This window comes from Tinamus guttatus, unplaced genomic scaffold (genome assembly GCF_059628265.1).
Source record: "Tinamus guttatus ecotype Peru unplaced genomic scaffold, ASM5962826v1 Tinamus_guttatus_pri_ptg000048l, whole genome shotgun sequence".
Taxonomy (NCBI): Eukaryota; Metazoa; Chordata; class Aves; order Tinamiformes; family Tinamidae; genus Tinamus; species Tinamus guttatus.
In genome coordinates this window covers 5449427-5475318 of record NW_028288582.1, presented here as the reverse complement: position 1 = coordinate 5475318, position 25892 = coordinate 5449427, and the positions used below count along the sequence as shown (strand labels likewise).

The 25892-nt window shown below is 43.9% G+C and overlaps 1 protein-coding gene and 1 long non-coding RNA gene across 2 annotated transcripts; one reads left to right on the top strand and one right to left on the bottom strand.

The window, feature by feature from the left end:
- Positions 1 to 20152: 20152 nt before the first annotated feature.
- ZBTB42 (zinc finger and BTB domain containing 42) lies at positions 20153 to 22433 on the top strand. Its single transcript, XM_088538761.1, has 2 exons — positions 20153 to 20198; positions 20921 to 22433. The coding sequence occupies exon 2, from the start codon at positions 20935 to 20937 to the stop codon at positions 22354 to 22356; it is 1422 nt and encodes a 473-aa protein (XP_088394887.1). The 5' UTR covers positions 20153 to 20198; positions 20921 to 20934; the 3' UTR covers positions 22357 to 22433.
- A 2848-nt stretch (positions 22434 to 25281) lies between these two features.
- On the bottom strand, positions 25282 to 25519 carry LOC148595912 (uncharacterized). The gene is made up of 2 exons (XR_015914360.1): positions 25461 to 25519; positions 25282 to 25377 (listed from the first exon to the last, which is right to left on the bottom strand). It is a non-coding gene; the product is annotated as an uncharacterized LOC148595912 (long non-coding RNA).
- Positions 25520 to 25892: the final 373 nt, after the last annotated feature.

Genomic DNA, 25892 nt, shown 5'->3' with positions numbered 1-25892 from the left:
CACCCAACGCCCTCATCCTCCAATCCCTCTCCATCCATATTTTCTTAAGAGATTCCTTTATGAGATGCACCATATACTTGTTTTTGGGGCTTGATTTCCATCCTCCTGAAGTCAGTGTGCGATGTAAAGAAAGACACAAGAGAATCACGTTTGGACCCTAGAGGAAAGACACTCTGGTTTCAGGCAGGGCATCAATTAAGAAGCCAGAACAGTTTTTTTTTTTAAGTGCCACTTGCAATTATATTTTATCTCTTGCTGGGGAGGACAAAATGGGTGAAGGACGGGCTCTCTGCAGAGTCAGTTTCCCTCCAGGTGAGAACCGGCCCCACCAGGAGAGACTGATGGCATCTTGCACGGCAGTGGGGAACTACTCCACCAGCCAAAAGGATTAGTTTTGTGCACTGTCAGAATACTGTATAAGAAGACACCATGGTTTCCTGTATCATCTCCCACTTTGAGATCTGCTAATATTGTATCACTTATAAAACCATTCATTACCTTCGGCATCACAAATAGCCATCTGCAGTTTTGGAGAACACACTGGAAACAAAATGTATTTCATTTACCTCTCTGTTACCTGTGCCTTTGTACGTGGGCTTCAGGTTTGGCCTAGGAATGCTTAAATGAATATCCAGCTGGCTAGACAGAATGAAAATGTGTTTTTTTTTTTTTTTTTACCTTACAGACCTTTCTAAGACACAGCATTTTGTGTGATCCTGGAAGAGCATGTAACATCAAAGCTCTGAAGACTTCCAAGTGACCCCTCTCTGAAACAGTCTTGGTTAAGTTTCTCTTATGTTTTAGACAAAACAGGCATGGGTGACATTGATACATAATTTAGTCACCACCTCCAGGGTACGTTAATTTAGGAACTCTTCCAATTTGCTAGGAATTCGCATAGATGAATTGATGATTAAATAGGTGAGAGAGCTGAAGAGCCCAAACAGAGCAGTTTGTTGTTAATTTAAATTCTGTCTAGACCACTCTCCCTGTTACATTTTAATTGACCTAATTATTTCCAAAAACACTCTTTTTGTCATTTCTTTAACATTTAGATTGTTCTGCGTGTGGGAGGAGAGCTCTCCTGGTGTATTCCAGCAGCAGGGAGGATTTTCCGCAGTGAGTTTGGATATGAGCAGCACTCGCTGCTGGTTACGAAGCTGCAGCCTTTCACAGACCCAGGTCTCCCTGCTTTAGCCTCTCTGCCTCACAACCACATCCACTTTTAGCATGTTTAAGAACGAATGCATCTCCAAAAAGGGCTTTTTGTTTTCAGCAGAGTTTCGCTCTTAGTGCTCAGACATTTGATGGGTTTGCCAGACTTTGACTTGTTGGCCGAACCATGTAACTCCTAGAGCCCGGCACGCGCTCCGGTTCCAGCACGTGCGATGGGCCGACACTGCTGGTGGCAGGGCAGGCAAGGCTGAAATCGCTCCACTTGCTGCAGGGAGCTATTCTTACATGTAAGAGCAAGTACCCGCATAGATACCACGTTGCAGATGGCAGGAGGTAGCTTGTTCGCTTCCAGGAATCGTGTATCTGAGCCCTGCATGACTCAGATGAAAGAAGAAAGAAATGATCTGTTTCTCCCTCACCTAATAATGTTATCTTTATTTCCTAGTGGCAAATAGGTCAGGTGTTGGATGAACGAAAACCAAATTTTAAGACACAGTCCTAGCCCTCTAGAACCTGTACTCTTAATGTCAGAAAAGCACCCAGCCCTCTTATGGATATTTTACCATGGAGAATCCACCATGGTCATTGGTAAAACATTGTGGTAGGTCATCACCTGGCCCTTTCAAGTTTCCACTTCCAACTTCTGGTCTTACTTTAGCTTTAGTTGTTAGATTATCATCAAAAGATATGTACAGTCAGCCAGGGAGCCAGACAGGCCAGAATTATGTTTAGCTCTTCTGGGCTGTATTGATAAATACCAAAACACACGACCAAAGCAGTATACAGGTCCCCTCTTCTGGAGACTGAAACTGAGGCAAGCACAAGAAAAACAACTCTGCCCAGAGTCACAGTGATGGAGCGAAGAGGAGAGCTGCCAGAGACCTGGTTCACCGAGATTGTCTTGGGACAGTGATTTTTTTTTTCTTTTTTACTAACATTCCGACTATCTTTAGCCTGTCTTTCACTAGCTTTAACTGATTTCCCCTCACACTGGTCTGGTGGCTAAAAGAAGAGAATGAGCCTTGGCAACATCTGAAAATGCATTTTGTTGTCCCTGGTGTCTGCTTTGATAGTTCTCAGTTTTCTATAGCTGGAGACATGGCAGCCGGATGCCGTGCCAGATGTTTCCCACAAACTGTCACATAAATGAAGGAGTCTCAGCGAGGTAGGAACGTACCCAATTGCAGAGGCGCTGCCAGTGCTCGCTGGCTGCCTTCAACCCAGCAAGGCTCTTCTCAGCTTGTGGGCAACCTCAGGCTGCTTTGGAGCTGGAGAGCAGAACCATCCAACCTACCTGCCTGTGTCTTTTTCTACTCTATAGAGAGTCTCGTAGGTCCAGCTGGAAGGGGCTTCGCTTTGCCCTTATTCCTTCTCTCCCAAGTGTTGGTGACACAGAGGCAGGGACTGGTCCATGGGGGGGATCTTCAGCAGAACAGCCTCACTTGGCACACAACGAAGGACAGGGCCTGAGCAGTTGCACAATTGCTGGCAAGGAATAGCACAGACCTTGTTGGTATGAAGAATTCTGCTACAAACAGCCTTCCTACAACTTCCACTGTAATGTTTCTTTCCTAAACCAGAAGCGCTAGGCAGGTTTTTCCCTTAGATAAGCCTAGACCTGAATCTGGGGCTATACAGGACCCTTTCTGCTTAGAGAGCATTAGATACTTTCCATCATATGAGTTCATCAGAAATCTCTGTCATGTATTTTGTACAGTATTTTTCTCTGAAAAAAAAAGAAAAATCTCTACATGTTATCAAAAAACCCTTATGCTACACATTTTATAAATAAAATATCTATATTTATACAATGATCTCTTGGGCATGAACTGTCTTTCCATTCCATATTGCATGCAATGCAACAGTAAAATTAAAAGCAATGTTATCTAGTTTCAGGCAGAAAGTAAATATCTCATCAGCTGTATCTGGATATTCTTATTTCATCAGCAGTGGGTAAAAAAATCAATGGAAATTTTTAATTTAAAAATTACATCTTCAACAGAGAAACATATTCTGTGGAAATTCCAGTTATACTGATTTTTTCAGTTTTTTAATTGGAAAACCGGGCAGTTAAAATCCCTCACAAAAATCTCTTTTCAAAACAAAACTTAGAGTTTGGCATATTGGGCTGAAAAATATTTATTTTGGTTTCAGCCTAAAACTGCCAATAACAGAGGTCATTTAAAATAATAATAATAATAAAAAATCTCTTGCTATTCTTTTGTTTCACAGAAAAAAAAATGCCAAGAAACTTTTTCTTGCCAGTTCTTATGAAAATAACCTCTTTTCAGTTTTTGACATTTCTTGGGATTGTGTTGCTCTATTTCAAGTTCTTTCTTGTTTTCTTTCCTGTACCTTAATGCCAGCATTGGCACAGAAACTTCCCTTAATGATGACATATGTTCCTCGCTCATTCAGAATATGATCTAACTCTTTATACAGAGCATCTGCTTATTTATCTGTGGGACATGTGGCTAGAACATAAACTTGAATGAGCTGTGGGAAAGGCCAATTTTAAATATGAAAATAGACTAACATTGGTATACTTAAAAACACTTTCAACTCCTTAATTTGATTACTAGTCACAGAAAACGCTTAGACATTCTCATGACAATTAGTATAAACATTATTCTTTTCATTGGAAAAAATATTATCATAGCTGGACAAATAAGCTGACCCACAATTTGAAAACAAATGTCATTTAAAAATTGTCTTTGAAGGCATAATTCAGTAGCAGTGCCTAATGTTCTCAGCTGTTATTGACCATGTAGCAATTACTTTCAGTTCTAATTAATATATATTTATATGCACAAGGTATAAGCATTGCAAATAACATATATATCTGAGCAGTGTTTATGATGATGATATTGTATGATTGCATGTATGCAGTCATTATTATGATATGAATATTTTATGCATCAGTGTAAAATGTAATTATAGCCTAGTATGTTTAGTTAAAGTCAGCGTCAACATTTTGGTTGAGATTAGCAGGAGACCAAGTCGCTTTCTGAAAACAGACCATAGATTACGTGTCTGATATTAGAATCAAGAGTCTGGGGATAATAAATTATGGTAATTTGGATATTTGACATCTCACACAGTTTAAAACACTTGATAGAAAGCTTTTCTTCAAATCGAGGGCAAAATTAGGAGGGGGCAGGGGAAACAGTATTTTATTTTCCAGAGTATTTAAACCTAGAACTAGTTTCCAAGAGGTAGAACATTTAGCTGTTTAGTACAATACCAAGATCTTCTGCAGTCCCTTTAATTAAATAAATGCATTTATCCACAGTCCTTGCTTGTTTCAGGGCAGAGCCCTAAATACACAAATCTTCATAGCCTGCTGTCAGCAAGCGTAAGATATTGCTTCGCTGCATGCTAATACCTGAACTCTCTATTACATCAGTTGGTTAAAAAAGCTCTTTCTGTCTAAAATGTTAGAAGCTCCTCTTAATCACAAATATCACCTAAAAATGAAAGATCAGAGAGAAAATAAAATATCGCTTTCTATTTTTGTTGGTGTTTACTTTGTTCCGTTGTTCGCATGTCATATATAAACCCATTTGAGTTTTTCTGTCAGGGTAGCTAGTTTCTCTTGCAGTTTCAGTGTCTTTCTCACAAAGCAAGAACGCAGAGAAAACATGTTTTAAAAATAGGAAAATGTGATCGTGAAACCACAAACTTATGTTTGCAATGAAGGTCAGAGAGCTACTGCACACAAATCCTTTAATCTAAGTTTTGAATTGACAAAGCCTTACTAAACATGAAACTCTTCACTTTTACACTAATACCAAACTCAGTATCATAACATGTACACATTGCAGTGCGTGAGTTAGTTTCTCAATATTATTCAGCTACATAATTTCCATTTTTTTCTTGTGATTCCCCATTTTCATCACCTTTCATTTTCTGGTATTGCTGCCCAGAATTGTCGATAATTTACGAAGTGCTTTTGCTGAGATCCTACATCATGAAGGTTTCGCTTTATTAATACTCCAGTGCTGCTATGCCAGCATTGAAATACCTCCCTCTTGTAACAAACACACCAAGTACTGCATGCACCAGTTTCTGCTGGTTCACAAGCAACATGTAGAACACTTGTGTCTCCCCACTGCACCTATTTTCATGCTGAAAGCATCTTAAACAAAAGCTGTTATGGGACTTTTTCCCTCATCTGCCTTAGCATGGAGCTGCAACTTCAACCACAGAGGCCACAAATCTATGCCAAACATCAGAGAGATACAGGAGGGAAGGAATTGGTTGAGGGGTGGATTAGAAAGAAGCAAAGCTTCTAGGCAACATCAGGTTGTTGGCATTGCAGAATTCGATTTTGCCTTTCTCTGAACTATTTACAGCAAGGTATGAGCTCTGAAGTACCCCTCGCATCCCTTTCAGTGGTGACTTAGAGAGGTTGGCCACGGGACAATTGGCACCTTCTGGTCCCTCTGTAGTCAACAGGCCCATCAAAGTGATGTGAAGTTGTGCAGATCATCCAAAACAATTCTAAGACCCACTGCTTTCTCCTAAGACACTATTTTCTGTTTTGAATATTGGAAATGTGAGCTGATCTTTTGAGGGAAGAACCTCTTTTTTCTTCTTTGGGTATTGTTTGGAACATTCAAATCACTCCTGAGCTGCCTGTCATGTTGTTGGTTTGCTCTGCTTTGATGTTGTCCAGACTTTTTTTTAATGATGATGGGATGCAGGGAACACAGACTGGGAAAGAAATTTCTTCTCTAGACAGGATCAGAAGCAACCTGCATGATGCACCCGGGAACCTTTCTGATCTCTTAGAGTGAGCTTTGTGGTGTGTACAGACATTTTCTACTAGTTGCTTTTGTAGGAAATCTGAAGTTCTCTGATGGATTTATGTTGTTTTGCTTGCAAGTTTACGCGTATTAAACTTTCCTATGTATAAAGCTGAACTTACTGTGCTCTGCAAGGTCTGTATTCCTGACAATAAGCCTATGCCGCTCCAGGTCCCAGTACTATCAACCTTATTGACCCAGTCCATGCCTGGATTTTGTGGGGATGTGGCTGGCAGAGGTGTGTGGGAAGGGTTTCCAAGGTTTGGAGAGCTGAGAAACCCTTTTGCAGCGATGCACCAGTCATAAGAATCAACTCTGAGGTTGCCAGAGGTGTGCTCTCTCCTCTCCATCAGAGGAACTCATGGATTTTGTAGTTTTTCAGAAAACGATCTTGTTCAGAAAAGTCCTAGCAAAGAAGGCAGGATTCATCTTTGCCTAAAGTTCTTCTGACTCATGTCAGCTTGTGAGGTTGAGATGGCTCCTAAGTGTTTGGACTGAAACTGCCAGTCAAGGTGCGTGTGATGGCTTCTATGCGGTGCCTGGCACAGGCAGAGTAACACATTGATTTATGGCAGCAGATTACCCAGACCTGCTGTCACAGATCTTCCCCTCCAACAGGCCACCAGCTAGCAAAGCCTTTGGGTGTAACGGGCTGACTTCAACACTTAACTCCGCTACCTTGCTACTATCATCTGTTGTCACACTTCCTGCATAGCCAGCACTCCGTAACTTCAGCTGTGAAGCACTTGACTCTCCATGTTTTTAATATTCCTACTCTCTTCTCCATCTCAAATCACAACGTTTTGTCCTCGTGAAGAATGCTTTTTCTCTTTGTGCTGTCTGCTCTGCAGCTGAATCTCTCCCTGATGCTTGCCTAGTGCTGTGCAGCTCAGGCACGGTACCAAGAAATGGAGCGCAGCCTGCGAGCTCCTTATTATTATAGATTGATGTTGAAAGGAGTGCTCCATGTAAGATTTTAATCAAGAAACTGCAGCAAGTTTATGAGCAATATATATCTCTTTTAATTTGTCCAGCAATGAAAAGATGGTTGGCAGGGAGCAAAAAAAGAAAACTCCTCCTCTCTTTCTAACATGAAAAAAAAAAAAAAAGGATTTTGAATAAAGTGGCAATATGGATGCATTTGGAACTGCGAAATGTGATTCTTAATTGCTCATGATTGTCTCTCAAACAACTGCTAGGTTAACCACGGCGGGCTGACAGCCTGTACTAACTGACAATCAATATTGTTGAAACGCAGAACCTTTGCCTGCAAGATACAAAAACATTTCATTTTCAAACACTACAGGACATCTGCTTCTGGAGAGAAAAAGTTGCTTCTTCTCAGCAATATGCACCAACTTGTAACTTATTTTTTCTCTTTGCTCAGAGGAAACAAAAGTCTTCTTTATACCATATCCTTTCCACTAATCTGGCAGCTATCCAGTGTGGGTTTAAACAGATGTTCTGGAAAAAAATATGGCATATACAAATGAGATGGAATCCAGCAACTCAGTCATGGATTATTACAGATATAAAATACTAAGGGCTAAATTCTTCCCAGATACACATTCTATATAATATCTGGCACTAGATTTAAGAACAGCACACAAACAAATCATTAATACCCTCATTATAATAATTATTATACATTAAGTAGAAAGACCCCAGGCTGGATCAAACCTTTTGCATTAAATACTGTACAGACGCAAACTCAGGCTGAGAGTTTACATTCAAATGGCTGTATGCAGCAGACTTAGATATGTAAATAACTTTACTTTTACATGTTTGTAGGATTAAGCCCCACATGTGATTATATTATTGGCACAATCGGCATTTCTTATTTTCCGGGCTGCAGACTTTGAATAAATTACACAGTAATGAATGATTTGATGTTAAAAGGAAAGAATTTGAGCCCTGTTGCATGTAAGACCACTGAGCCTAAGGGCTGCCATGGGTTTATAAGCTCAGAAAAGGTAAAAATTATATGGACGCACGCTGCATAAATATATCCTACAAGCAATGCCATCAGCCTGATAATATTATCTTTTCAGGTGGAGGTAGAAACATTTCCCTGCTTATGGGGCAGCCACACTAGTTCTACGAGCAGCGAGGCACCTCCTTGTTCCTGGCTCCGTCGCTGCATAACGTGCTCGGTGGTGCAGGGCAATCCAAAGGGCAAAGCCGAAACACGGCGGGCTGCAACGTGCAGCAATCCACCCCATTTTTAATAGTCCTAACAATATAATAGCAATTAAACCCAATACTTGTGGAAACTAACTCAAAATGAGCTTTATTTCAGGCATTCACAAAGGACTTTTAATTACCAGGATTAGCTGATAAATAATTCTCTTTCCTATTGTTCCCAATCCCAAGCAAAATAAAATGAAAGATATTGGGGAAATACCAGAGTGGGAGGGACTTGTTTGTCCCCGGTTTCCCGATTGCTTTTCTTTTCACCCTCTAACTTCACATCACTCTATCTATCATAGAAAAGTTACAGGGAGACAAAAGGACAGCAAAATCATAGCTTTTCTACTCTTGCATGTTTTGAAGTAAGAGTTGGCTTGATGAGTTAGAATAGAATAGAAAAATAGTAAGAAAATGTAAATGGAAAAAAAAAAAAAGACAACTAGGCAGTTCTCCTCTTTTTACCTGGAGTGATGGTAAAACATGAAACATCAAAAACTCGGCAAATGCAACAATATCAGAAAATTACAATTGAAGAAATGTCAGAAGCATTGCTGGAAAAGCTGCTGCATTCAGAACACCGTGAGAGAAAAACAACCTGCACGCTTCTTTTCAGAAGTGTGAAAAGCGTGTACTTTCCTTTTCCCACTGGTGTTTCTTGCTGCTAGGCATATGTTTTGCACAGTTGATGCAGAGGTCTGGGCTAGATCGGCCGGGGTTGGTTTTCGTGTTCCCGGGACATCCGTGCAGGCGCTGGGAGCGTGAAGGCCCCGCTCGGCCCTTTGCCGGCACCCATGCTGCCCATGTATTTACTCCTCTGTTTATGTGCCTATGAAAAACCACACAAATATGGTTTCATTGCATATTCTTGAGCAATTTTAACAACTTTAACTACAAAAGAAAGGGCTAAATTGGACAAATGAAATGGCTGATGCAGTTTGCCTGGTTCTAGTAACAAGCAAGGGAAAGAAAGTGTGAGGCTTAATGTATCCTCCCTACATGAGACAGCAATTCAGACTTAAGGGTTATTTGATGATATTTGACTCTCCTTCTATATGAACAACATCTGCAAACACACTGAGAGTCTTTGGAACTGTTTTTGGTCTGAAAGAATTTGTTATTTACAGCATTTCAACCAGTCACTGCCTGGCTTGCTGCTTTGGCTGGTCACAATGTCACGTTTGGGCTTCTCCATCTTTGTTATAATAATCGGGTGTCTTTTATCGAAGCCTCCAAAAACAGCAAGGGAGAACTCTGATGCAAAAAAAACCTGCTGCTGGGGGTTAGAAATCATGATGATATTAGAGCAGGGGACGAAGATAAAAATAAAATGAAGAAGATCCAATTTCTGGAGTTCCGCTGACTGTGTTTAGATTTCTCAGTGGTGGCCAGCCCAACATGAGGCTCGTTCACACATGCTTCCTGCCTCATATCGGTGCAGCCACATGGCTCCGTAGCAAGGCCAACTTTAACTATCCCAGTAATGAAGATATCTAGTCTTTCTAGGAAAGAGTCCAGGCAGAACCATTTGCCTTTTCCAGACCAGTCAAATGAAAGCAAGGAGCAAGAAGCTAGAAAAATCAGTAGTTGCCACACCTATCTCCATGATCTCCACCATACATGTGCAGAGCTTCTGGAGCTGCCAGCAGCAGCAGAAGGAATGCAAGTTCTCTCTGCTGCCTTGATCTAGAGATGAGAACATAAAAGTGGCCATCCTGGGTCAGACCAAAGGTAGACCTCATGTAATATCTTCTTTCCAATAAAGACACCTGTGAAATGGAGGGATGAATGGAAAAACAGGGCAAGCAAACAGTGGCACTTCCTCAGAATATTCTTCGCACTGCCAACACTTCTGCTTTCTAAGCTAAAAAGGGTGTACTGTGTTTAACACCCTTTGGCAAACCTGTTCATCGTGATATTTTCTAGGAGTGCTACAAGACTATGCACAGTCTTAGCACCCAGAAGGTTCCATGGCAAGGAGGTCCACAGCTCAACTAGAGTTCTATAAAGGATTGCCTCCTTTTAAACAACCTGGATCTGCCACTTTGCTAGACTTCCCTGGTGTCCCAAGTTCTTAAGCTGGAAGGAAGAGGGGAGGGCTGAGCTGCCCACACTGATGCCAGTTCCGTAGGTGTCTCCCAGAGCCATCTCATGCTGAGGCTGTAAGAGCTGCTGCTGTGCCATCCGCTGGAGGATACATTGGGGTGCAGGTCTGCATAGGAGTTTGGACACTGCAGTCGGGAATTCTAGGACACAAACTCAAGGACAGCCTCCTGCTTGTTGTAGCCACGAGCCTCACCTAGCCAGAGACCATGAGGAGCACAGACACGCAATGCTGGGCGCCACATGGACACCAGCAACGTAGCAGGTGGACAATCAACCTTTATGCCAGCTGTTTTATTTACAGAGACAGCACTGTTTTGCAATAACAATCTTTCCATACGTTGCCTCCTGCCAACCTCATTGCACGCACTAAGGTGAGCAACCTTAAAAGAAGCTCTAGAAGCACATGGAGACGAGGGAGGAAAGTCCCAGAAAAGACATCTGGGCAGTGAGAGGTGGGAGGGAGGCACATGCCCGTACGCACCGCCACCAAGCTGCCTGAAAAGAGAACTAATATCATTTGTGTGGGATTTTCCTCCCCCTCCCGCAGATCAAAAGGACAGCAGCAATGCAATCTGCTGTTTGTGTAGGAAATGTGTCAGAAAAGGGAAGGAGGGGATACACATGGGAACATCTGCTCTAAGAAGCCACTTGAAAATTAACCATTTAGGTCCCGATTCAGCGGGCACCTGCTTGGTGTTCAGCACGTGAGGAGCCTCCACGGCACCGCGGCGGCACCTTCTGCAAAATTCCTGAGGATTCCCAGCAATCCAGCTCCTGGCGGGGGATAAGAACATCCGCTGGATGTGCTTAAGTTGTGGAAAAGATTGCGCACAGATTTGCACATGCCCATGCAGGCACACCTGGACAAGCGAAGGATTTGCAGCTCGGCTCCTTGGTGCCATGAGCAGGGAGCAGTGCCAGCGTACCAGGGTTTTTTTGCCTGTTATCCACAACCATTGCAGGTGCTCGGGTCACTCACAGCTGCCTCCTGTGCCCTTTGCACAAAAACTTGATGCTAGAATAAAATAATTGCTGATTCGGCTTCATAGCACCACCACACACCAAAGTAAGAATGACAGAAAAAAAAGAAAGAAAAAAAAAAGAAGAAAAAAGAAAAAAAGTTGCATTTTTCCTCCTGCCTATAAAATTAAAAACCCCACATTGTCCCAGTGCAACAGAGTCTAACACAAAAGGGAAAAAACAGCCCCGTGTTGTTCTAGGCCGCAAGCCAAAACAACTTGTGCAAGTTTGTGCTGGCAACAGCGTTCGCAGGCAGAGGGTCTGCGTTGAGCAGGGCCAAAGAGTCATAACTACCTACCCTGCCTCCCAGTTCATTGAGTCACCTTCCTGTTATCCCTCTGCTACCCTAAACCTCCCAAGCACTCGGTCAAGGAGGGAGGGGGTTATTTATTTTGTGTGTCCAGTAAAATCTGTCCCATGATTGTCATTTACTACCGCGGGTGGCATACGGAAGACTGCCTTCTCTGTGAAAACATCAACCTTAACCCGTTTTTGGAGGCAGTCCAGCAAATCCTTACCCACAGAAATACTTTTACACAAGTATTCAAGTCAACAGGATTCCTTGCATGAGTAAGGGATTGTGGGACTTAGCTTTTACCCATCCATTTTCCAGTAAATAAAAAGTACTTTTTTTGGCTTCTCTAGAGAACTTCACCATTTTTATCCCTCTGCTGCTCTTCTACGTTTTGTCTGTTTCCCCAGAGTTTCCTATGGCTTCAGACACCACTTAACTTGCAATATTTCTTTCTTTCCAATCTCTCCTCGACCTAAATCTCTCTCCACTTGTCCACCTCACTTGACGAAATGAGTTAAATTGCCAGGCTGATCTGCCAGCCGAGGGGCAGACAGAGATTGTTTGGATTTAGGCTTCTGCCTCAGAACCTGTCTTCTCTGTATTGATTCTGGATCAAATGCAGCATCAGAAGAGGAAAGTTCTGATGTAACTCGCAATGTTCAAACAAAAACCAGAATTCCAGCTGTTTTTACCACAGCTGATCTCAAAAGAGCCTCTGCTTTTCTTTCCTTCCATTGCATTCTCACAAGTTTGGTCTAAACACAGGCAGACACAGATCCTCCTCCATGTTCACCCCTAAGACACAGGGCAGGAGTGTCCTGATACGAAGATGTAGTTTGAACATTGCTCTGGACTTTAGCTGGAGGCCACCTCTGCTTCACTCAGCTGAAAATTAGTACTCAGCCATTTGGGCTATGGAATTAAATGGAGGGAAGCACATGAGTCTTTGGGATGCTGCTGACCACAGAAACTAAGGTCCTATAGTCAACATTAGCCACATAAACTGCCCAGTCTCATCCTCAAGACAAGGCCCTGAAGATTTAACCCAAATGGCAGAGATGTGAAAAACATGGGGTTTTGACCCACTGCTATTTCTTCCACCAATTTCCTAGTTCATTTATTTTAAGTTCAATTCATTTTTAGTTTTCTGCAGATGAACTTTCCACATTAGTGCCAACTGCTGTGAAATCCCTTTATAGACAGAATGAAAAACGTTGTCACCAGCACCATTTCCATGAAAATGCTCCATTCATCCCTTCTTCCTTTGACTGGTAACATCCAACCAGTAAGGTCTGCAGTTGCCCAACAGGTGATCAGTAATCCAGGTTGTTTCCTTGCACTGATTAACTGTTCCAGGCTGATCTCCAGTTAAGTGCAGTGTTGAGTATCTTTCCCAAGCCCGTTTTCCAAATGCTCTTTAAAACTGATACTCTGTAAAAGCATGAAGAGTACTTAATGAATCAGAATTCTTCCATAAGGTTTCACGCATTTGTTAACATCTCTATGATCCTGTGTTTTGAGGAATTGGATTTCCAAGGGCAACCTACTAAAAACCTTCCCCTCCACCAAAGCTAGTGGGGTAAAGGCACTCCAGTATGATGCAGGAGCCACTCAGTAACATGAGTAATTCACTAGATCTTAAATTGCAGCCTGAACCTCTGATGCCATGAGGCCTGTCACTTAGTTACATGGTAAAATCTTGACGCAGGAGCAAAGTGGCCCATATACAACTATCAGTCCTCAGATCAAAGGTCTTTGTCTTCCACAGGCAGAGAATCTACCTACAGCTAAATTAAAACCTATTTCATGGTTTTATAGAGTCATTTCCCTGCTACTCCATCTTTACTTGGGTGCTCAGTACTTACCTGCCCATAGGTCCAGCAATGCAATCAGCTTTGAATACCCAACACTGATTGACTCAGCAGAGCAGGAACTCAGTAGACATATTCGTAAGCTTAATGCTATTCAGGTATTTCAGTGGTTCTTAGAACAGGACTTTTACTAAGAGTCTAATTAAGACCAAGTTCCACATTAATTTCAAGAGCAGTAAAAGGCAAGTTATGTAAACTCACAGCAAGTACTTCTTCTTTTACCAGAAGGGCAAGATAAAAGCATAAAACACTTCCATAGGCAAAACAGTAAAGGAGGAGAGAGAGAACTTTGGCAGGCAGTACATGAGAGAAGGAAGTTTAGAAAGACATTTTTATTTGCATTTCTTACGCTGCATTCCCTGGACTTTCCCTTAATCTAGAATACATCAGAGGAAAGTAAGGAGACTAATGTGATGGCTACTATACAGGCTTGGGACAACAGCAGCTCTTTGTGTCTAGAAAAATGGTCTGTCTTGTTCTCCCTGTTCCCAGCCACCCAGTTCTTTCTTCTCTGCTCAGATGCTGAACTTCTCTCAGAGGTGCACATTTGGCAGCCAAGCTCCTACGGGTATCAAGCAGAAGCTGGGTGAGAGGCCAGTTCATCTCAGCACAGAGCTCATAATAACCCAGAATTGTTCCCCTCTAGTGCTGCTTCCCCCCTAATCCGCCTTCCAGCTCCTCTGACTAGACTGAGCAGGATGGCAGTAAAGAAAGGTCGGAGTGCAGGGTGAAAGGACAGATGCCTATGCTAAAGCAGCTAAATACATTTAAAAACTGGTAGCTTACCTATCCGGAGACAGAAAGCAGTTTTTTAATGGAAGTGTGGCTCCCTAAGGCAAGAAAGGAGGATAGGGTGAGGGAAGAAAATGTCCAGGGAGAGCTGGGGCTGGGTGAGGCAGTGTCATGGGGAGCCCTCCAAATTGCTGAAGGTATTGAAGGTGGCAGCAAGGAGGTTGGATTTGATTCAGGAAAAGATAGAAGTGTGAAGAAACAGTAAAGGTGGTTGCTGCAGCCATCTGGATGGATTAGAGAGGGTAAAGGTGTGCTTCATTAAACCACCTATGAAGAAAGTGTAATAATCATGGTGTGAACTGTGTAGCATGTGAGTAAAGGTTTTAGCAGGGGGGATGCAGGAAAAAAAAAGAGATTTCTTTTAAACTTGCATATGGGTGCTTATGTTTTGCTCAGATGGGTTGTTTGGAAAAAACAAAAATAGAGAGGACCAGAGATTATTATGAGCCACTCTTCAGACACATGCGAAAAGATGGAGTCTTTTACGACCTGAGGGACTGCAGATTTATCTAACAAGAATCACAGCAGTTATTCTAAGAAAATGTATGGCCAATGTTGCAAGTCACAAGAGAGGAACTGATCCCACTTCCACTTAAGAGACCTTTTATAGGCAGTAAGATAGGTATATCACCTCTCTGCCTTACAAAGCTCAAGGTAACAGCTGGAGATAATGTTGATTTATCCTGGGACAAAACATTTTCTGAGAAACTGCTGTGAAAGTTAAGTTGGAACCAGAAGGTCACTAGGACTAAACCTTATTCTAGGTTATATTTTTTCTTAGTAAGTATTTCCATTGTGAGATTTCTCAGTTCCAATATAGCAAAACATTTCTGCAATATTTAGCCTTGTTTTCTTTGAGGAGCTACTAAATAAAGTGCCCTGCTAACACAATATATTATTTGTTTACAAATAGAACGATGCCAGTTAAAAACTTCTTAATAAGATATTTGTAACCCCTTGACAGATTGACTGTAAATAGACTGGACCCTAGCTTTGCTACTTAGTTTATCTGAGAATATATCGGCTTCTGATTTAAAGAATTTTGTCAGGGCATGATAAATTCTGTGCTTGTTCCCAAAGCAGATACCAATTTTATCTTACTATCCACTGTTATTTATAGCTTTTCATTGTTGTTCTCCATATATTCTACTACAAACTTCCAACCACCTGTTACTTTTTAACATGGGCTCCTACATTTCCTGCCTGGGGATGGATGGATAAATAAGCTGAATATTAAAAGGAAAACAATTTGCGTAACTGTATTAGATATTTTAAAGTAAATGTGTAAGGTATTTGGAATATGAGCAATGAAACCACAGCAACATGAAAACATGGCTGCTAGCATGATGAGCAAGGGTGAAAGAGAAAAAAGCCCTCCCAAAGAGGAGAGCATGCCTTATCACTGGCATGCAAACTTCCTTTACCGCTATAAGCCGACTGTGTTCCCTTTAGGGAAAAGAATACAGATCTCTAAAGGCTGAAAAAAGTACCTTAATTTACAATTTATAGGGATCCAAAGCACAGCAGATTGCATGTAACCAAAACAGCCAGAAGCTGAGGGTTAGGTAAGTGGAGAGTGAAACTATGAACTATGACTAAGAGCACTCTTGTCTTCCAATGTTTGGCAAGAGAGATATAGTACAGATGTGATGCTAATGCCTGACTGGTTCGGGTGTGGATATTGCTAGACACTGTTTTGTAGCAAAACATGACCTACACTGGAGGTACCTCTCCATCATCCTTTGTGCCCTGAGCATAAGCCTCTAGATTGATGTGCCCTTACTGATAGCCATGTTAGAGAAAATACAACAAGAAAATAGGTAATTTATATACAACGAGTCTATCAATTTGATAGCAATAGGATGATTTGACAACATGGAGATGTAAGATCCTGGCTGACATAGTGTGTGCTAACACATAGTCCAGTGCATGTAGGGTCCTGTGATCAAGGGGAAATCACCAAGTCAGCCATAAAAAACAGTATCACTCTCCTAAACACACTGCTTAAGAGGATAGTTGCAGTATAGTGCTCTGATTAACGCATGGAATTGCAGCAGTGCCAGTTAATGCCTTCTTGAGCCTTGTATGATGTGCTTGCAAGGGATCTCTGGAAGGTCATGCCCATGCTTTATGGTTTGACTGCAAGCTGAGCGGTGCCCTCAGCGCTGACCTCAGATGTGACCAGAGTGCAAGTACTGGAATAGACTTCAAATTGGGATACCTCTATGGATGCTGGTGGCGGCTCCTTCACTTGACACCACAGGGTTCTGTGTCCTTTGGTGTTAAATTCCTCCCCGTTTCAGAGGGAGGAGCAAAGCATTCAATCCTTCCAATGTTATGCTGCGCTCTGCATGGGAGAAATGAGCCTTTGAGAAACTCTGGAAGAATTTCTGCAAATAAACCTTGCTAGGACCAATACACACAGGCCATAAACCATCTCAGTCCCTGCCTCTCCCTCTGAAATGTGACCTGACTACCCCAGAGAAGAAACCATACCAAATAGAAAAAAGGCACTGAAATCACATAGGAAAGCACTGAAATCACATAGGAGCAAACACAAAGAGGCTCCTACCCAATGATGTGAGGGGGAAAAAAAAAAAGTGATTAAATCACATGAAAAACCTGTTGCTACCACTTCTGTATTTGGCCAACAAGGAGGGCTAGAGAGTCCCCCCTTGGTAAACATATATACCCGTGGAGGATCAAAGGGGTAAGGAGGGAAGCAAAGCCTCGGGCTCTATGGACCCAATCCAGTTGGTTTTTGTACTAATTTCTGTGGGTTTTGGCTAGTGCCCAGGCAGCGCAACTAACCTGGACCCTGGCTAGCCTTGCTCGGCGAATAGAAGCCCTGCCACCACCGCCAAGTTGTTGCCTTGATCTGCCCCCCTCGCTCCTCAGCCATCTAGGAGGGCTTTGGCCCAGCAACTGAGCCCACCAACATACGAGAACGCCAGACACAGCGGCTCCAGAATTTTCTCTCCTGTTCCTGGCTCACATACATAGTGGCACCATGTCAGCAGCTCGGGCACAGGGAAGGCCTCCAAACGCAGCCTCCTTGTCCACGTTGGGCCAGGGGACACTGCAGACCACGCAAGCTCCGAGGGTGGAGGACGTTGGGCCATGTGGCCATGAAGGCCTTGAGGAAGGCAAGGAAGGTTTCTGGGGCAGCGCTTCCTGCTGCCAGCCTCGAGCCATCGCCAAGGACTTGTTTACATTGGAGTCGCGCTCCCAGCATTTTACACAACCATGCTCAAATCTGTACAGCACCTGTATTGTACCTGTCGCTACCCTGGGACGAGATTATACAGCGTTTCTATGCAGTAACAGCTCTAGAGTTACTGTAAAATTGCGATCGGTTGGTTTGCTAAAAATAAAATAGTTAGATCATAGGAAATTATTCCTAGCACTTAGAAACCAAACAGGAATTAAATCACTGCTTCTTTTTTATTATTTTTTCTTCTCTGTATTATTAAAGCAAAGAGGGGGAAAAATGAACAGTGATTTACACAAAATAAGGGATTTATGCCAAACTTCTTAATCCCTATAAATACAAGGGGCTAAACCACCCTGCCAGTGCACAAAGGCAGAGAAACTCTGTGAGGAAACACATCCACACAGAATAACTTCAGGGAGATCACATGTGCATTTTTGGGAAGAAAACATTTAACTTTCAGAAGAACTTGCATTATCAGATTGGGACTACTGGATCAAACCCAGGGTTCCCATTCCCAGATTGTGTCTGTGATCGTGAACAAAAATATAAAGCTCTTGGCTTTACTAAAGAGCAACGAATTTTACTCCAGGATCTTTAATTCTCTTGTTGGAGCAAGGCACCTCCATGCTCTATGGCTAAGTTCCCCAGTTTAACAGCACAGAGAATAGTATTACCAAACACCAGAGAAGGGTGTTAGAATGATGCAGTCATTCATGCTCAAAAACCACCCAATTGTCTTGGCTATTGGTGCCAATTCCATTAAAGAGTCAAGGTGAATTTGGTCTGTAAGAGAAAAACAGCTGCCAGGAATATAGACCTGGACTGCCAGGAAAAGTGCCTAAAGCTAAAATACCAAAGAAATGGATTGAATTAGAAACAAATATTTCAGTCAATAAAACTGATGTTTTGAGATACTGATGCCACCATTGCCCATGGGAAGAGTTAGGTATAGACAGTGACGTTCCTGCCCTGAAGATACCGTAACCTGGACAAGGCAGCCTAAAGCGAGGAAAAGAAAGGACTTACTCTGCTTTACGTGTTGGAAGCTAAGGTACAGATCAAATTCCCAACCAAAAACACTCAGGGTGGTTGCTGCAGAGCTCTGAAATGACCTTAGGCAGTTGGTTCCCCTCTCTACTTGCCATAACCTGGCAGTATCATAAAACAAAACCCTTCTGTTTTAAAGCAGTGCAACATATATATATATGAATATATGTATGAATTGATCCCCAGTCAATACAGGCTGCAGAACTGAGGCCATCTTTACCTCTGATCCCTAGTGTTACATGTGTTTATAGCCTGTGGACTCTCAGGACAATTCACAACAGGGATATTAATTCCCTATCGGCCCAAGTCCAACTTCCAGCAGCGTCAGGGAGAAGTCCTGGGCTCCAGGGAAGGCAGTGGGAGTTCTGCCACAGATTTCAGCGGTGCCCAGATTTCACCCTGGGTGCTCCAGTGGGAACTGCGGATGGGCCATAGCACGCCCGGCGCAAAGCGTGCTCCGACAGCCAAGGATTTCTACACTTTTTTTTTTTCCCCCTCCAAAGGAGTTCACTTTTGATGGGATTACAGCTAATTAAAATTTAAAATTCAAATTAACTATCGAAAAGGTCATCTTGAAAATCCGTAGGCATCTGGTATTTATCAGCTGACGCGCCACTAAAGATAAATCCGAGGAAGCGCCGCCTTTGCCCGGCTCGCCTTTCACCCCATCCGCGCCGGGAGCGGCGCGCGGAGCCACCGCCGCGGGCGCGCAGCGCTGCGCGCTCCCCGCGGCCCTCCCCGTGCGCGCGGCTGGCGCACCCGGCGCCTTCCTCCTCCTCCTCCTCCTCCTCCTCCTCCGGCGGCGGCACGTCCGGCTGCAGCGCCCCGCGGCCGCGCGCGGAGTTGGGAGCGGGACGAGGGGAGGAGGAGGAGGAGGAGGAGGGAGGCAGGGGCTATTGTGTGCACCGCACGGGGACACAGTCGCGCACACACACACACACACACGGCTCGCAGGGAAAGTATCGCGAGAGCGGCCGGCCCGCAACCTGCTCCGCGACACCCGCGCCGCGGCCGCGCAGGGGGCGCGCAGCGCGCACGTGCCCGCGCCGCGCCCGCCCGTGAGTACCGCGCGCGACCGCGGCCGCGCGTGGGTGCCTGCATGGGGCGGGGGGGGGCTGCTGTCTCCGCACCCCCCCCCCCCCCCGCGGGGAAAGTCCTCCCTGTAAAGTTAGGGAGCGCGGTGGGGGGGGGAGGTTGCTCCGCGGGCCCCCCCGCCCCGTGGGCGCAAGGTCACCGCGGGAAGCAACTTTGCGGCGGCCGCGGCGGGGGGTGAGGGTCGGCGGAGGGGGGGCTGGGGCGGTCTCGGGGCAAGTTTCGGGCTTTAATCGGCGCCTATAAATGGGGCTGCTGGAACTTTAAAAGGCAGCACGCCGTGGTTGGCTGGTAGCGAGGTTCGGGGGAACATATGGCATTAAAAGGAGCACAGCTGGAGGTAGCATTTCCACCGCGGTGAAGTCAGAGCAGCTGACTCTCCAGCTTGCGGTGTAATTAGCAAACCGAGCACTCCTCCTTCCCTCCCTCCTCCTCCCTGCCCGCCTCCCTCCCTCCCTCCCTGCCTGCCTCCCTCCCTCCCTCCCTCCCTGCCTCCCTCCCTGCGCGCCCGGCCGCACTCGCGCACGCACCCGCGCCCCGCGCTGCCCGCCCGGCTCCCGCTCCGCGGCCGCGCCCGGCCCCGCGGCCAGGTAAGCGCCGCTCCGCGGGGCTCCGCGCCGCCCGGCCCTGCCCCCCGCCGCCTCCCGCAACTTCAGGGGAAACTTTCTTTCCCCCCGCCCTTTTCCCCCTTTTTCCCCCCGTTTTTTTCTCTCTTTCTCCCCAGGGTTGCGCGTCCTCGCTGTTCCCCTCTCACCCAGCCCTGCCTCGTAGCCCTCAGAACGCCGCTCGCCCTCCCTTCCAGGCGGGGATGTTTTGTTGTGATTCGGTGCATAACGACTGAGGATAAAGTTGGGACGCATGTGCGCCGCACGGGGAGCGGGCGATATTGAGAGATGCCCCAGTCCAGTCGGTGCTGTTGGGAAGGCGGCCCAGGAGTTTGCATTTATTTGTTTTTTCCCTCCTCCTCCTCCTTTCCCTGTCTTGATTTAATAAAATTTCTAAGTAGGAGAAACAAAGGTTTGAGGGGCTGCCACTTTACTCGCTTTTGTTTACTTACAGTCAAGTTTTTCCTGTTCAGAGCAGGTGCGAAAAGATGAGAAGCGCGTTGTGTTGTGTGTGCTTTTTTTGTCCTTTTTTTTCCCTCCTTTATCCCCCCCCCCCCCCTTAATAAAACTATTACAGACAATTAACAGTAAACGTTATCTCCAAGGCTGTTCCTTTGGCTTGTGTTACCAAAAAGCCGATCTGTTTGTTACAGCTGCTAGGAGGCTTTAGTTTACAGTAGCATTCAAGTTTTTCCTGTTTTGAACAGGTTATGAAGGAAGAATGGAGTTTCCAGACCATAGCCGCCAGTTGCTGCAGTGTCTGAGTCAGCAGCGTCACCAGGGCTTCCTGTGTGACTGTACTGTTTTAGTTGGAGAAGCTCAATTCAGAGCTCACAGAGCCGTTCTTGCCTCTTGCAGTATGTACTTCCATCTTTTCTACAGGGACCAGTTAGACAAAAGGGATATTGTGCATCTGAACAGTGACATTGTCACAGCCCCTGCCTTCAGCCTGCTGCTCGAATTCATGTACGAGGGAAAGCTGGAATTCAACAGCCTCCCGGTGGAGGATGTGCTGGCTGCGGCCAGCTACCTCCACATGTATGACATTGTGAAAGTCTGCAAGGGCAAGTTGAAGGATAAAGAACTGTGCCCGGACGAGAAGATGAGTGACGAGGAGAAAGCGGAGCAGCACTTCCTCGACGCCGCCGCAGCCCCGGCGCGTGACTTCGACGCGGGGAGCAAGCCGAAATTCGGCGCCGCGGAGTACGACAGGGCGTCGGGCAAGGAAAAGGTCAGCAGCCAGCCCGGCTGGTCCTGCGATCAGCTAAGTGTCAGCTCCGCGCCGGCAGAGGCAGAGCCGTGCGCCGCAGCAGCTGGAAAAACAAAGGCTAATGTCAATAGTTCCGCAGGACCTTTGTCCCAAAGGTCTGTTAAGCAGAGCCTGGCTCCGAGCGATGTGGACTGCGCTCTGGATTTGTCTTTCAAGCCTGTGCCGGGGAGAGATTCCTTACACCCCTCCTATGTCTTTGGACAGCTGGCTTCCGACAGCCAGCAGCAGGGTACCGAGCCACTTGTTAAAGATGAACAAGACTTGCTGTCAGATCAGGAGGACGGCGAAGCCAGGAGTCCGGAGAGTCAGCATTTTGGGAATGCAGCCAAAAGCCTAGTGACAGGGTTAGGACACATGTTCGCGGGGAATGGCAGCTCTCACGCGCGGGAGGAGGATCTGGATCAAGAGCGCGACGAGAGCGAGGACGACATGGACGCGTCGGACATCTCCTCCTCAGGTGTGCTCGTGCCTCCGGGGCACATCTGCGTGTGCCCCCTCTGCAGCAAAGTGTTTCCCAACCCGCACATCCTGCAGCTGCACCTGAGCTCCCACTTCCGAGACAAGGACGGCTCCCGCACGCGGCTCTCGCCCGACGGCTCGGTGCCCACCTGCACGCTCTGCGGAAAGACTTTCTCCTGCATGTACACCCTAAAGCGCCACGAAAGGACCCACTCGGGCGAGAAGCCCTACACCTGCGGCCAGTGCGGGAAGAGCTTCCAGTATTCCCACAATCTGAGCCGCCACGCGGTCGTGCACACCAGGGAGAAGCCCCACGGGTGCAAGTGGTGCGAGAGACGCTTTACGCAGTCCGGGGATTTATACAGACATATCCGTAAATTTCATTGTGGCCTTGTAAAGTCCTTGGTTGTCTGAGCCGTGTTCTTATTAACTTGTCTCTTTAATTTTTTTTTTCCCCACGCTCCTTTCAAAACAAGACAGGAAGAAAAAAGAACAAGACAGCATTTTATTTTTCTTTCCTTCCTTCCTCTTTTTTCCATCACTTATTTAGGCAACATTCATTTCAGGTAAATGTTCTTTAAAAGATGCAGAAGTGTATGCTATACACTCCAGAGGCCTTTTAATGCAGTCCTTCCCCCTCTCCATCTCCCCTGCCTTTTCCCTGACGCCTTCTGTTTCCCAGCCCTCTCCTTTAGGTCTTTTCTCATGCACCTATGTTACATTATTAATGTGAAATGATCTAAGTGATTCTGCAAGGATTTAGCTTCTGTTTTTGGGCTGGAACCACTTGCTTTGTGGTCAGGATTTTTTTTTTTGGTCTTTTTCGTTTTTAGCTTGGAGAGAAAAAAAGAGATTGATTACAAGTAAATCCTAGGGAAATACTTGGATTCCATTAAGCTCCCCTAGTGCATAAAATGTTCAGAGAGACACACTATAATTTAAATACATTTCAGGGTAGAGAAACTTGCTTCCATAACCTGGAGTAACAAACTGTGCTCTTCTATAGAACTAGAAGAGACCTTGAGTTGGCCCAAATTACAGAAGAGGTTGAGAATTCCCGGATGTGTCTTTGGTACTATTTTTTTAAAAAAAAAAAAACTTTTTATCATATTGGAATAGTTTGCAATCAGTCCTAAAATCTTTCATTCAGATTTTTGCCTAAAGATGAATTTTCCATGTGAGTGTACTTACATTTTCCTCTCCCACCTATCCTCCTCCCTGGCCTAACGTGCTGAAAAGCTCTGAACTGCTTTTGAACTTCAAAGGTGGATAGAAAAAAAAAAAAAAGATATTTCCATCTGCAGTGTATTCACTCCTTAAATGTTGAAGTATGTGTGCTAGTATGTAGGAAAAACCGTGTGAGCTGTGACTGTTTTCTTTCCCGCATCAACATGATGGGGACTAATCCCGTCTGCGTTGGAAAATGTGCTCTAGTGAGTCAACGTGCCATGGGGTGCGAGCCGGGCGCGCGGCGCGGCAGGAGGATGTAACCGAAGGGCAGATGCCGCTGAAGGAAGCGGGCGGGATGCGCAGCTGCTTCGGAGCTGATCCGGTTCCTTCCGAGGAAACTGGTCAGCACGGTGATAAGGGGTTAATCAATTCTTCCTTTTTTTTTTTTTTTTTTCCTTTTTTTAATTTTATATATATATTTTTATCAGGCTACTGGGTTTTCTGGGTTCAAGGTAGCTAATACCAAGCAGGTCAGGAGATGCACTGCTGTCTCGTTTGAAAAGTTTGCTGCTATGCCCAAATCAGCAGCTTGCAATTTTAAATAAATGTATTTAAATATATATATTTATATTAGAAGTTGGTCATCCCTCTGCACCAAATTCTGTGCAATCCCCTTTGTTTCTAAGGGGATGTGTAACGATAAACTGCTTGGGGAAAACCTGGCCCTACAAGCATTTTCCCTGCCAGATCACTTACCAATCCTTCAGACATTTTCCCCTTTTCTGCCCCTTTCTCTCTTTTCTTTTTTTTTCCCTATTTATTTATTTTATTTTTTAACTGAGGCTGCCTATAGTTATAGCTAGTTTCATCCCCAATGCAGTAACTTGATTAGCTGCTTAGAACAGCATCTTTTGGGTTGCACCCAGGAGTGAATATCAGACTCTTCCTTCCCAGGTAAATTATCTCTTCAAGGTACACGTACGCAGGGCTGAGCTACAGTAATAATATCCGAGAGGGGTTTGGCTGTCGTTGCACTGGGCTTAGCACTAGCGTTATTTCACCAGCTTTTCTGGCACTCCTTGTTTCTTAAAACATATGCCTCTTTTATTTTACTTTTATATGAGTGTGAAGCACTGAGTTAAATTCTTTTTTTAGTTATGCTTAAAACACTGTTTCATCTAGAAGAAGAAAGAGTTGTCCAATGTGTTCCCCCTCTGGCCCAAAAACTGAGCACTACCTACACAAATAATACAGACTTTTTTTTTTTTTTTTAAAGTACTTCCTCCTCGGAAAAAAATCAGGATATACTTGTTACAGCCTCCTCTTACTATTCATCTCTTAAACTATGAATGTACATGTAATGTGAATTTTTATTTTTATTTATAGTTTTTTTTTCTTGTTTAATCTCTCTACTGTAAGATATTTTTGCTAAACCTGTTACATGCGAAAGTTGTGGGAGAGTACTGTATCTTGAACTTAAGTGGCTTTGGTACTGTGGTCTTATTCTACTTAATCACTTGTTTTCCTCTTTCTTATTTGCTGTGATTGGAAATAGCACTGAACAAAATCTACTAAAATTAAGTTATTTTTCTTTCTACTAAAACTAAGTTATTTTTTTTCTCCTGAAGATACTTGATATAGTATTTATTAGATTTTTTTTGAAGTGAAATTATTACTGTTAATCTATTTCAAGGCTAGTTAATTTACACTTCACTTTAAGTTTTATAGCAATGGTTTTGCATGTTGAACAACATGTAAACAGTTTAATGTAGAGTCAGGCATTACTGAAGCCGGTAATCCTTTAATTTTGCATTATTGTGACACTTCTTTTGCATTTCAGTCTTCAGTTACTCTTTTTTATTTAAAGAAGGTCATAAAATAGGATGTGCCATAAAACATCGTTAGGATATGGAGCAGGAAAAAAATTAAACAAGTTTGTGTCTGATACTAGTATAGAAGTATTTCATTACACTGATGCTATGAGCATGCTCTGTACTGCGGTGAATATGGGGCAAAAGTTTTTTTTTAAAAGTCTTTTTAATTCTTTACTACATCATAAACACACTGTTCTCATAGTCTGATATTTGCGTTCCCACTCCTCATAGCTTGAATTTCTAAAGTAAAGATGTTTGCACTTATTTTTGTTCTTAAGGTGACTTTTTTGGCTATCTCTGTGTGTGTCTCTTATTTTTAAGTTGCAATAGCTCTGAGCATGTTTTCAAAATGGTTCATGACTCTACAGAGAAGTACTAAAAACATTGCACACTTAAGCTTGTCTTTTCATAAACTATTTCACTGTAGGGCAGTAACTGTCTCTGTAGGGGATGGTCTTGCTCTGCATTTTAAACACTGGATTTGTCTTCTACTACAAACAAATACTGTGAAGTTAATGTAAAAAAAAATCATTGATATTTTTAATTGTTTTTAATCTTGGTGCAGTTCAGATTAAATATGTATATTTAAAGACACTAATTTTTGTGGGAGAGTTTTATAGTATACAGTATGTAGAAAAGCTATTGGAATGGAATATATTTTATAAAAATGTTCTATCACTGTTTTATAGTGAACTATTTTTTCTTCAGTGTTAGTGTAATACTGTTAGCCTAGATATGACAATCGCGGAAAGAGTGATTTAAGCTGTTGTTAGCGCTTAGTTTTGCGTGGAGTTCTGTTTGCAACTGTATTGGTATGTGCTGTAAAATGTGACAATCGTGACTAGGATTGTTGTCTTTATAAATTTACACAAAATAAAATGTGCTAGAGTTGTAAACTTGAGCCTC